At 35.6% G+C, this 13848-nt stretch overlaps 1 protein-coding gene across 3 annotated transcripts in view; it reads right to left on the bottom strand.

The window, feature by feature from the left end:
- Positions 1-13848, bottom strand: part of ALCAM (activated leukocyte cell adhesion molecule) — a 230507-nt gene that overhangs the window by 54726 nt on the left and 161933 nt on the right. For all 3 annotated transcript variants that reach the window (XM_006146261.3, XM_006146262.3, XM_014586940.2), the window contains exons 2-3: positions 7462-7562; positions 2990-3209 (exon numbers count right to left, since the gene is read on the bottom strand). In XM_006146261.3, coding sequence (XP_006146323.1) covers positions 2990-3209; positions 7462-7562 — 321 coding nt within the window. The remainder of the gene's footprint in view (positions 1-2989; positions 3210-7461; positions 7563-13848) is intronic.

The raw sequence follows: 13848 nt of genomic DNA, 5'->3' as shown, positions 1-13848 counted from the left end.
GGTGACCATTTAACCTCTAAGCCTTTGTTGCATCACTGGAATGTGTCTTGAGGAAATGTAGGTTTACTCTTGCTTTTGAGTAGTCTAAATACTGAATATACTAAACACAAACACCGTTTTATTTTTATGCCATTCAAATCCAAAATGTAAAATGTGGATTAGTGGTGACGAAGCATTTCACTTATTTGGATCTGGGTTGCTTGAAGGGCTTAACTTTTTTCATCGGAGATACAGTTTAAAACTAAACAAACAAACCTACCCTGGAGGTAACAAAGTCATCACTCACAGCCTCTAGTCTGAGTAAGAACAATTTGACTTTGCCCCTGAGAATGGCAGTCTGCAGCAGCTGAACTGGGACTGGCTCCCATTAACCACACTGGACGCCACGATGCATGGTGCACGTCGCTAGGTGGTTGCACAGAGGGAAGCAGACGACTGCGTGATGAGCCTGGTGACTCCTAAGGGACTACAATATACACGCACAGAATGGGTTTCCCTGTCATGACTACTGTTTGCTTCACAAGAAATGACACCAAACTAGTTCATTATTTTTTTAAAGAAGCAAAGCTCCTATGCGCGTTTGTAAACTCTGCCTTTATCATGAGCCACGTGGTTCAATTTATTGGATTTTGAGGGCCCATGATTTCTAGTATAAAAAATCATTTTTAAGAGCGAGTAACTTGTCTATGTAAATTCTCCCTAGCCTACAGCCTGGAATGCAAGTTCCGGTTCGGAGAATCACTTTGTTTTCAACAACATGGGAAAAAGAAGGGGGAACAAGGTCCTAGCTGTATGTGGGGTGGGAGTTTGTTTTCACAATCATGGAAATCCTTGTATCCTAAAATAGCTTAGAATTGTGTTTCAAGTTAGGCCCATCGATTTTTCAAAATAAATTTCTTTTAGCATTTAAAAAATATTTTTAAAGGGACCAGCAGTTGGCATAATGGCTGTATCACTGGACTCCCATGTAGTTGACCGTGGTTCGAGTCCCGGACCTGGTGGCTTAAACTCACGCCAGGCGCGTGTGCTTGCATGCCCAAGATCTTGAGAGAAGAATGGAGGAGAATGGATTGCAGCACGGCCATCTCCCCTGGGTGTGTGTGTGTGGGTGATTTCTCGTTGTCTCTGTCTTTCTGGCAGGCGCATGCACCCTATAACAAAAATCTCTAAAAAAAATTTTTTTTAAAGTTCTAAAATGATTCTTCTAAATGGAATAAACTAGATTTTTTTCAGCTTCCCTTTGTATGCTATCTTGATATTCAATAATTTTAACAAAATTAAAAAGAAACTTGACAATAATAAATTAATACAGATAATAGTTAAAGTGCTGCAATCTTTGTACCTGCTGGGTAAATTCTTGTTATATTCATGACATCATAGCCTATAATCAAACAATTTTTGGTTGCTTTCTTTGCAGAAAGTGTCTTGACCTATACACTAGCCAACTTCTTAATAACATTAAAATGAAATAAAAGAAAAAAAAGGAAAAATACAGAAGCTATTGGCAAATACAGGAGGCAGAGTATTTGGAATGTTCTGTGAATGTGGGCATGACTGGCAAGCACCTGGCACTTGTTTTGATTCATAAAGTGATTGAGGAGTGTGAATAGTTTCTGGAAAGTGCTTTCTAAGCTGTAAAGTAATCAACTGAAACATGTAATATGATTTTACAGAGTTCCTCAGGAGAACAAAAGTTTCCTTTGATAGTATAAGCACTCTTTGAATCTATATCATAAACCCACAGGAGCTTTGAAGTCCAAATAAATACTTAAGGGACAGACCTACTTACTTGCATAGGCTATTATAAGAGAAACAGGAAAAATCCATGGTTGCTTGCTTTAGTTGAAAAACGCCCTCTGAGTTTCTTTCTTATTTATTTTAATAATTTCTAGGTGCTGTCAAGTGATCAGACAGCAGAAAGGGAAAAATGTTGTGAAGTAAGGCCTTTCCTAATAAAAAAGACTACCATCTGAAACTTTTAAGATCTATCTTTCCTCCTGTAATTTCTAAAATATTATGATATAACTGAGATAGAACTTTTTAATTTGAATTTTAAAAGATGAAATACATTAATTATAATTTAAATGATTTGCATAGCTATTTGCATTGTGGCATTAACTACATATTATCATTAGGCAGAGTAACTTTGCTATAGTGGCTATAGTAATTATTCCAAGGTTCTTCAATTTTCTCCCAATTCTACTATCTCTCCTTGGTGTATCCCACATACACATTCAGGATGTGATGAACTTTTTTATTTTAGGGCAATTTTCTAACCAAGTGAACACTTTGAAGTCTAAATCAGTAAGCATTAACTGTCATAATACACACACACACACACACACACACACACACACACGTGTTGGATCTGTAAGTCATAAGATAGTTTGAATTACTAATAGTTTTTGTTTTTACATATTAAAATGACAATTTCATATGGCTCAGCCTAGTACATGTATTTTATATATGTATCATGTATTTGTGTGTGTGTGTGTGTGTGTGTGTGTGTGTGTGTATGTGTATAAAATATTGGGTCATTGAAAAAGTCATGACACACTTGAGCTTAGAAAAACTTGGACAAATACGTTATGACTTACCTAACAATCCAATATTTACATATATTTTATATATATATAATATATATATTTATATAAATACACACACACATATGTAATCACTGAACAACTGTTTGCACATGGCAGTGAAACTTAAAGATCTCATACCAGTTATCACTAACAGTACATCCTATCTCAGGGAAATTTACATCACAAAACAAGAAAATATTATTTTGGTTACTCATTATAAACCCCCTTTTTGAATTTCAGAGTTTTTATTTTCCTTACTGACAGCATGCACACGCAGAATAAAGATCTCCGGGAATCTTGTCGCGAGGCCTGCTGTAGGAACACCAAGAGTGCAGACTTCCTAATAAACATGCTCTAGTACCAGCCATCAATCCCACTTAACAGTTAAATTGCATTTCACTTACTGAACACCTTGACTACTGTAGGTTTTTCGAACACGTTGTCCTCAGTCACCAGCATGCACACAAATCTCTTTTCATCACTGATCCTTGCATTACTGATAGACAAAGTGTAGTTTTCCGAGAGGCTCAATCTGTCTTTGTACTCTGGTACATCGTCGTACTGAACACTTTTCTTTGTAGAGGACCTGAAGGCAATAAATACTGGGGAACCATCGGGCTTTTCCTAAAAATTAAAATAACACATTTAAAAACTAAGCATATTTAAATGTTTCAGGATAACATCCAGAAAATCAAAAATTCCTTGGCCATATTTTCCCACTAATATTTATATTTCTTTTCTTTTTTTTTTTTTTTTTCTTCTTTCTTTTTTTGGGGAGATGTTTTTGCTATAGCGCTTTCCAGAAAGACAGAGAGAGACACAGAGACAGAAAGTGAGAAATCACCCCCCCCGGGGTGATGGCCACGCCGCAATCTCTTGTCCCCCTTCTCCTCTCCAGGATCTTGAGCATGCACACACAAGCGCCGGCGTGAGTTTAAGCCGCTGGGTCCAGGACTTGAACCACGGTTGACTACATGGGAGTCCAGCGACATAGCCAATTACACTAACTGCTGGTCCCAATATTTATATTTATTTTCTTGTCAGCTAAGAACAATTCCAAGTATAAACCTTATATAAATCTTTGGTTAAAGAAAATTACTCTTTATAAGGAAAGAATCTGTAAGTTCTTTAACAGGTACTGATTGAAACGTGCAAAAATGAAAGGATAGGACTTCAGGAATCTGAGTTTTTCTTGCATCTGGAGGACAGAATTAGTGACTGTCTTAATTTGACAAGAGCTTATGCCTAATACATAATTTTAAAAATAGGTACAAACAAACAAACATACAATTGTATAAAGTGATATTCAGATAATTATCATGGCAAGTATATACTTGAGCTGGTTTACGTATTCTAGGCAATTATCTTTGGCATATTCTTTATTTTCATCTACATACTTTAAATGTCCATATCTGTCAGCCAAAATTAATATAGTTGACCTTTACACAGAGCATAGTTCAATCAGTCTTCAAGAAGGAAAAATATTTACCCTTATAATAGAACAATCATGTCCCATTAGGCAATAGAATTAGATTAAATACTAAAATGCTCAGTTTTGTTACTTGAGTCATAAAGTTTAACTGAAAAGGCTTTTATATAAAACTTATTATCAAAATAAGATAAAACCTGGCATACACAATTATGCCAAGGGCACTGAGACATACATCTCCTCCCACTCTGGTCCCACAAAAATTCACTTACCTAATAAGCAATTTGATCTAAAACAGGGCCTGATCTCTTTTTTAACTTTACTGACAAGGTCTTTGAGATGAAATTAAAATGTGACATAAAATAAAAAATAAAATGTGACTAAAAATGTTAAAGTGCATAGCAAATTTAAAGCTTTGATGGGAGATTAAATTTTTAAAATTACTGGGTGGTTGGAAATGTCACAATGCATTTTTTGCATAGAAAAATACATCGTGACTTTTCCAACAAACCAATATTAATATTGATTAATAAGTTAATCTTGAAGTCTCTAAGTTTTAATTGCTCAAATAACTGAATAAACAAATAATATTTTATTATACTTTTACATTTCATCACCATTTATTATTATAGCATACTAAATGAATTTCCCCATCATGAATACATTGCATATCAGTCCAAAGATATCAAATAATATTCTTTTTAAATATTTTAATTTTACACAGGTTTACAATGGAAATTCTTCCCTTAAATTATTTCTCCATTATGGGAAATAAGATAGACTAGTAACGTTTAGTTTTTGCATTACTTTTCTCACATAATAAATAATAATTACTAATTTTTTAGCAGTTTCCTGTATAGCAAGTGCTTTCTTTGCACTTCCTATGAAGTCATCAATTGATCTGATACTCATAACAACCCCATAAATTTGAATTACAATATTAGCCTAATTTATAGATCAGACAATGGAAGCAGCATTAAGTAAAGAATTTCCCAAAGTCCCAGCTGGTAAGTCTCAGCAGCCTGGCTCCATGATTCCACTGGACTACTCTTGGGAGCTGCTCAATACCTCTTCTGTACCAGGCATGGCAGATGCTGGAGAAGAGTTGGGAAGAGTGAGGATGGGAGGAAAGAATGCAGAGCCATGGACTTCCATTCACAGGGAGTTTACAATGTGATCAGGGAGAAATTGGTCCATCCCTGCTCTGTTTGCTTCTTTTCATTTTCTTACAAGTCTCCTACTTGTTTTTCAGGTGGTTCCACTAAGTTGGAGTACGTACATTATCTCTGCCAATCAAGACTGACTTTAGATCACACCGTACCTCACACGTATCTCATATGTTTATGCTGAAGCTTTTTCCAATAAGCGATAAAGCAATTTGAGAATTTCCATTATTGTCTGGTTTCCGGTATTACTATGCCAATTCAGTTTAGGTGAAAATTACTTCCTGGCTTATACTGACAATTTTCTATGACTGGAGAAATTTTTCATCATCTGATTCACGTATTTTGGCAGCAAATTTGACTTGACAGTTGAATTACGTGACCTTTGAATTCTGGGGTGCTAATAGACATTGTCCTCATAGGCCTTAACTTCAAATGTTCATATTTACAGGAAACAGAAATAGTTCCAAGTTACTTAGAGTGAACTGGGTAACAGGAGGAGAGTGCAGTGAACTGTTTTGCTGCACTGTCTCCTTCCTTCCCTCTCAGATGCCACTCACAAGCACAGTGTGGTTAGGATTTGGCAGCAGTGCAGTCCTAAGAACTTATTTTCTCAAGCAATTGCCACATGTCAAATATAGGTAAATATCTTGATATGAATTATTTCATACAACTCTCACAGCAAGGCTATGGGGAAGACACTATTAGCTCATTGTATTGATGAGAATAGGGACTAATTCATTTACCCAGAATCTTACTGCTAATATGTGACAGAACCTGTTGGTCTGACTCTGGAACCCACGTTTTAAAGGACTGTGTTAGACCACCCCTTGAGTGCAACCTTAAGACATTTCCCACAGTGTGTCTTGCAGAATGTTTGTTCTTGGAGATATTTGGGGGGGGAAAAATTGTGTGGTCAAATAAATCTAAGAAATAAGTCAAATTATGGTCCTTGGATAATTCATAATGCATTTTAACATATGAAAAACTGAGAAATGTTGCAATAAAGATTTTTGTAAAGAATTTTACTACTCAATCCTTTTTCTATGCAGATACATTGTACCATTTCAAGGAGCTAATAAGGAAAGGGCTATTGTGTCCATGGAAACATACATGGCCTTGAAACTTGCAAGGTGACAGTCTGCCATGGTCCAGCATTGGGAAACTGGACCAGACACCTTTCATTGACTTTGGTACACCAGAGATATAATCAATTACCTAGTCACCCACGAGGACCACTATCCTCCATATCGAGATCCAGGTATCTTCATACCTGAGAAAGTGATATTTTTCCATTTGCAAAAAGTGATTAAAATAAACAATGTTAAATGTAAGAAGGACCTGCAATATCTGCTTAAGGACCTATGATACCCACGTAAGTTTAAAGCTAAACTCCAGAATTGGCTTATAATACCAAGGACTAATCCCTAATGAACAGCTAAGAGCTCATGCTACTACTGAATACATGAGGAGTCTTCAAAAAGTTCCTGGAAATGAGAAGTATAAAAAGGTGTTCCAACTCCATGGTCTAGGGGTTAAGTCAAGCTGTTCCCTCATGGGAGACTACATGGATCAAGTCCACCCTGAACCTGGAGGCTTGAGAAACATGCCACGTGCGTGTGTGTATGTGTCCAGAATCCCAAAAGGAGAGAAAGGTGGAGAAGGAACTGCAGTGTAATTTCTCCCCATGGGAGGGTGCCTTCTCCTCTCTCTCTCTCTCTCTTTCTCTCTCTCTCTATCTGCTCTTCTCTAGCGCGTGCACATGCTCTCTAGCAAGACAACTATGCATTGATTTCAACAATTTTTTTTTGCACCAAGATAAGTTCATACATTAATTCCATATTCCATGCCATTTTTGAAGTCTCTTCATAGTTTGCTTTGCAATAGTCACACCAAACAGACTACAAACAAGTTGCTTTGCAATAGTCACACCAAACAGACTACAAGACTGGAAGAACTGCAGTCTTACTCCAAGTTCTGTCTCATTTTCCACTAATCATACTTGGAAGCTCTGCTTTTTCTCTGCTTATAACACTAGCAAATAGATCTTTGAGATTAAAGTCATCTAAGAATTACATGTTTATTAGCATTATTTTAAAATAGGATTTGTAATATAAGATGGGAATCTTTTTGACATATTCAACACATTAGTTCTACCTTTGTACATTTGAACCCGTAGTTGACCCTGCCATTATAGTAGTTTGAAACTCATATTTACTCACAGAAAGAATTTTATTTTAAAAACCAGAGGTAATTAACCAAGTCCAATGTAGATCACACTTACATATTTCCATTTGCCAAACATGAGATTCTGAGGTACATCGAGTTGACAAGGCATGATAATGGTGTCTCCATATGTTGAATGTACAGTGTACAGTCCAAGGCCTTGAGATAGAAGGAAAAGAGAGACAGAAGGATTTAGCGTTTCCTTAAAGTAACAAAGTAAACTACCGTTCAAGATGCATGTCTTAATGAAGATTATCTATTACACTTTATATTAAATAATATACAAAAGATATGAGGTCAGAACATATTTCCTATTTAAATATTAAAATCTCTTATTTCTCTACTAAACCTTTGAATGCCACACCACTCAAGTTTATAGACCCCCCAATTTATCAGAAAATAGGTAAGTAGCATATTCCAAAGAAACACAGTAGACTCTGGTTGAATTTAATTTTTCACTATATTTCATAGAAATGTGGGACTATACAAAGATTAAGATGTTTAAAACTTTCAAAATTCTCTTTCTGTATAGACTTTTTGTTTGAAAATAGTATCAAAATTCAGTTATGGTTTTCTATGTGTTAGTTCTGTTTTTAATAATTTTACCGAATTAAGTAATTCTTTCAAGTTCAAAGAAATATTAAAAACAGAACTAACACATAGAAAACCATAACTGAATTTTACTTAAAGGGAGAAAATGAACATTAAAATAGCTTATTTTGTAGCAGTATAGATTAAAATATTAGTTTTAATTTTACTTTTGCATAAACTGTTAACATGGTAAGAATTTATAGTTTCAGAATTCTTCATAAAGTATAGTTTATAAAGTGATTACCTGCAGCTTGGGAAAATAATCTAATTTAAGCACAATTTTCTAGTAGGCTACAGAAGACATGCTGGTTTCACTTAATTCTTTATAAAGAAAAAATGCAAATGATAAGTAATTAAATGTGAAAAAAAACCACTTTTTGCATATGAATGTAAAGTATCATTGAAATTTATATACATTCATGAAGTTTAAACAGATCCAGGCATTTAAACTGACAATAGTACTTACGAAGCATCTCAGATATTTTTACCTTATTTCATTTACAATGATTTTTAAAATTTAAAATTTTACTATGGACTATATTAAGAGACATAATTGGATTTACATTGTGAAAGAGCTATGGTATTTTTAAACTATGGAGAAAAAAAGTAAACAACTGATATTTTTTCCACCAGGTGGTGCTAAAGTGCAGAATGAAGGCAATCTGCAACTCATAAATAAAACCATCTTATGCCTTTCTGAAGACACGAAACTGGATAGATAACATTTTACCTGTTCGACATCAGTCACAGTGTACACAACAATTTCATATAGAGATAAAAATCATTAACCTTAGTAAAGAACAAAGGTAATGAAATTTCTATTTTAAAATTATATCAATTGAAGAGGTTACTTTCTTTTTAAGCAATTTTACCTCAGTGAGCAAAATCATAGCAGAGAACATAGGCTTTATACAAACATGCAACATAACTACTAATTTTCAGCATTTTCAGCACTGTCAAGATACAGAATATATAACTGAGAATGTATTTTTCACATGCTATTGGAGTTAAGTCTACAGAAAATTGCTAATCATATATTCAGTATTGTAATGAAAAATCACCTTGGTAAATTTAGATTGTTTTATGTTCTCTATACCAGGTTTAAAGAAAAATAACCCAGCCAATTGAATAGAATTTTAACTAAGCAAAACTTAACATGATTTAAATTAGGGAGTTGTCCCCAGACTTTCAGACAACTCTGGCTAACATTGTGGTAGACTTCGTATTTAAGTTCCAGAAAAGGGAAAATACCCTACACAAAAACTTCCTTTTTTTTTTTTTTTTTGAAGAGGTTTTTTTGCTAGAGGGCGCGTGCGCTCACCAGAAAGACAGAGGGACAGAAAGACAGAAAGCGAGAAATCACTCCCTGGGGGGATGGCCATGCCGCAATCCCTTCTTCTCCATTGGTCTCTTGGGATCTTGGGCATGGGTGCATACACACACACTCCCGGTTTGAGTTTAAGCCACCGGGTCTGGGACTCGAACTCTGGTAAGCTACATGGGAGTTGAGTGATATAGCTATTACGCCAACTGCTGGTCCCACAAAAACTGTGGTAGAGAAACAACTGGATTGGTTACAGGTGGATGTAGAATGTACAAACAGCCCAAAAGGTGGGCTTTGTGTGGTTGACTGAGGTGTGACCAGTGTGATTGGCTGTAACTTAGCAACAAGCTCATGAAATCAACCTAACATGTGGGATTTCCACCTATCCATAGGAATGCAAGTGTGGGAGTATGGCAGCAATTTTAAGCCAAAATAGTTTAACAATTTCACCCCCTTCTGGTTAGACTTTAAATTGTATCATTTCTTTTACTTTCAAAACATCAGACAGCATAAAATTATAAGGAAGAAATGTTCTCTTCAGTCTTGTTAAGATAAAAATAAAGAAGACAGGTAATTTGGCTGTAGATATGCAAACTAAGAACATTTAGGCAGTTGGCTACTTACAATAAAGAATTTGTTTTCTTTTGTTTTAGAATAATTTTCCTTCCTTCCTTCCTTCCTTCCTTCCTTCCTTCCTTCCTTCCTTCCTTCCTTCCTTCATTTTATAATTTTGACCAGAAGAGGGACAGAGTGAGAGAGAGAGAGAAAGTGAGAAAGAAGCCACCAGTTTCAGGACTTGAACTGCAGTCAGTCACGTGGCAGTTCAGCGCCATTAACCACTGCACCACCTGCCAGCCCCTGAGAACTTGTTTTCTAGTATGTTTGGCTCCTAAATATGAAATTTCTACCATGCATTCGAAGGTATGTTCATATACTATACAGGTACATGTCCGCCCATTTTGCTTTTTCATCTGTTTATAGCATGACACTTGAATATGTAATAATTATAATGTGACTTGTCTCTCTATCTTGAATTGTGACAGAACATGCACCTCTAATTGTCTCTTATCATTATCTAGGCACACCTCTCTTTGACAATTAACGGTGCTTAACCAGTTAGCTAAGGAGCAGAGTTCACAGAACTTAGGTACCAACAAGATGAATCCTTTGCTAGACACAGGGAAATGAAATTCCTTTTCCAAAAAGAAGCAATGCTCTGTTCTTTCTCACAGATCATTTTTCTTTTGTCCTCACCAGAGAACTTTAATTATAAAATTATACACCAAATTTTATAACAGGCTTTAAAGTTGTATGAATTTCAAGTACATGGTATATTAGCACGATTAAAGCAAAACTATAGCAGAGTAGGGACCATATATTTTTAATCTTTGTATCTCCAGGAATAATATCTGGCATTTAATGAACACCTAAGAAAATCATTTCTTGTTTCAATGTTGTGGTTATCATTTTGGTAATCAAATTAACAACTTTGGAAATCAGAGAGTAGTCATTAATACTGGAACTTTGAGAATTCTTTTTCCTACCACATATTCTAAAGACTGTTCTATATTATCTTAGATGTGTAGAGGACTTGAATTTTATCCGTGGTTGGCACCCTGCCTTGAGAAATGAATAAAAAGACAACCTTATTTTATAGGAGTTTCTGGATAAAATTATAGGAGACAACACCCCCTTCCCTTTCAAGAGAATTAAGAATTCCTAGTGTTTTCTGGCTTGTGAATGGTACTGTAAAGTGTTCCTTTCCTCTCTTGTCATGACCATAAAGCAAAGAGTTGTTTCTGTTGTTTATTAAAGGTTTTTTTTTTTTTTTAAATTGTGGATTGTGTCTTTTAATGACAACTCCAAACCCCAAATCAGTCAGGACAGGACTCTACAAAGCAGGACCCACACAACAAAGTAAGACGTGTGAGAAGAATGAGGGCAGCGGGCAAAAGGCCAGCAGTTAAGGGCATAAGCACCGCTCCATAGCCTAGGGCAAAAAGAATGCTAATAAACTGGATGGCATGAGGAGCTATAATCATGCTGGCTTTATAGCGTCCATTTTGAAGTTTGCTATAATCATCAACTTTCCTCTTCTGGAAAGAGTTTACTGACTCTGTCTGCTAGAAATTTGCACCTGTGAAAAAACTATCATCTCTAAACCCCTGGGAATAAAGTGGCTACAAAGACCACAGTGACTTCGATGATAAATTAGCATTCTAATTTCTAAAGATGTTTAATTTCTGAAGTACTAGGGAGACCCAAGGTATCTGTCAACCCAAATTATTCTGTTTACACTTTTCACGGAAGAAAGAGCTCTTTATCTTTGAATTGCCAAGTCTGAAAATTGAGTTCTGTGTACTAGAAGTCCCCTGCTATTTTTTCGATGTAGTATTAGTCACGTAGATTATTTAGGGTCTTGTATCCTAAAGATGCTTATGCACCTTTGCCGATGTAGAATGACTTCTATGCTCCACCTCGAAGAGGTTAAAGGCAAAATGGAGAACAAACGTGTGGGTGTAAATGTGTGCATTTGCGGGAGCTACGACATATGTCAGGCCTGCATGGAAAAGAGAACTTCAAACTTCACGGAAAATGGAATTAAGGTACAAGTTTGTTCGGTACAAAAGCAAATCTGTGCGAGAGTTTCTGTGATCCATAATTCCTACGAGCTTCTGAAGTTTCTCTTGTATGCGTACGTCATAAGACATTTAAAATGGACCTAGAGCCTTTTGTATTAAGTAGGCTGTATAAACTTAAGATATTTTATGATATTTTTATGAATTACCACTTTTTTATAAAAATGTCTTGAAATAAAGTAAGATATAAAAATGTGCCAGACTTCAGAAGCAGTAATTATCTAAGCATTTTTTAAATAAAGGGTTATTAACCAAAGATAAAGAACAATAGAACTAGAAAGCCTGAATAAGAGAATTAAGTGGAAATGTTATGTGGTAAACACTGAATTAGGCAACTCTCTTGACCAAGTAGTTTTGACTTACAGAATATCAGGTAATTGACCATAAAGTATAAGTAAGTTATAGTCATACATTATGTGCCCTGAACAATCTAAAAGAGGCACTAAAAACAGACTTAGGTAAAATCTTAAAGTTAGGGAAACACTTTTTATTCCTAATTATAATAATAAAAAGGTAATTATTGTGTTTTAATTGATGATATACTTTTTTCATACAAGTTAACTTTCAAGTTCAGAGGAGTCATTTTCTTTGCAGGGCAGATACACAGGCATTTGAATTGAGGTAGCTTAAAATTCAGAATTTGCTACATTTCAAGCATAAGAACAGTGAATAGTATAGAAAGCAGGATGAGAAATAGAGTCTATTTTTAGATGCTATACTTTAGCATGGCTAATTATTTATTGTGATGATACTTTAATGGCATCATCACTCTTAAAATTTTTTTCGATGCTCTGTAGTTCTTTTAGGTGCTCTGTAGCTCTACTCGGCACTGTAAATGGCTGAACTGTAACTTAAACGGGCAAAGATCTTATGATGTAAAAACCAGGTATCAGTTTTATAAAATCTTTAGAGAGACTCATTTACACGAATGAACTATTTAGAGAAGGGGTAGGTAGAAATGAGATGTTTCTCCTTAGGTGTTATTTTCCTATTTATTTCACTGATTTTTGACAGATAAACATGCTACTGCTCTTATTCACTTTAGTAATGAATTAGAATATGTATAAGTGGGGGCTGGCAGGTGGTGTGATGGTTGAGGTGCTGGACTCCCACATGGCCAACCATGGACCAAGTACTGGACCTGGTGGCTTGCCTTCTCACTCTCCTTCTCTCTCTCTGTCTCTCTGGTCAAACTGAAGGATAGTAATAAATAAAATTAAATTAAATAATTCTTAAAAAAATGTGTAACTGCAATTGAAACAGCGTATATTTTATACTATCAGTTTACAGTATTATCTCTCAACTTCATCACTACTGACATTTTGGCCCAAATAAATCTTCATTATGAGGGAGCTGTTTTGCTTATCATGGGGTGTTTGGCAGCATTTCTGCCACTACCCATTAGGTGATGGTACCACTCTTCCTCCAGGAAAGACAACCAAAAAGCCTCCAGATAAGACACAGGTCCCTTGAGAGGCAACGCTGCCTCCCCCTAAATCTAATCCTATTAAGAATCACTGGCTTAAATCTTTATCTATTGACTTCTTACATTCAGGAAAACTGTGACTTCTAGTAAAATGGATTTTAAGTAAAATAGAATCTTAGTGCAGGACTCAATAATCACTGAATCCAAGTGGAGAGAAGGGATAGAAATGGCACACATAATACCTGGTTATTACCTTGTTTTGTTTTCTAGGTTTTTGTAATAGAGAGTATGTTCCTGCCAAAGAGCAACAGAGAGATACACTACAAGAGAAAGTGACAAATCATCATTATCCCTGGTAGTTGGCCATGTGTAATCCCTTTTCCTCCATTCTCCTCCTGGGATTTCAGGTACACACACACACACACACACACACACACACACACACGTGAGCCCAGAGTAATTTTC

This window comes from Tupaia chinensis, unplaced genomic scaffold (genome assembly GCF_000334495.1).
Source record: "Tupaia chinensis unplaced genomic scaffold, TupChi_1.0 Scaffold000174_1, whole genome shotgun sequence".
NCBI lineage: Eukaryota > Metazoa > Chordata > Mammalia > Scandentia > Tupaiidae > Tupaia > Tupaia belangeri.
This window is presented reverse-complemented; position numbering and strand designations above follow the sequence as displayed.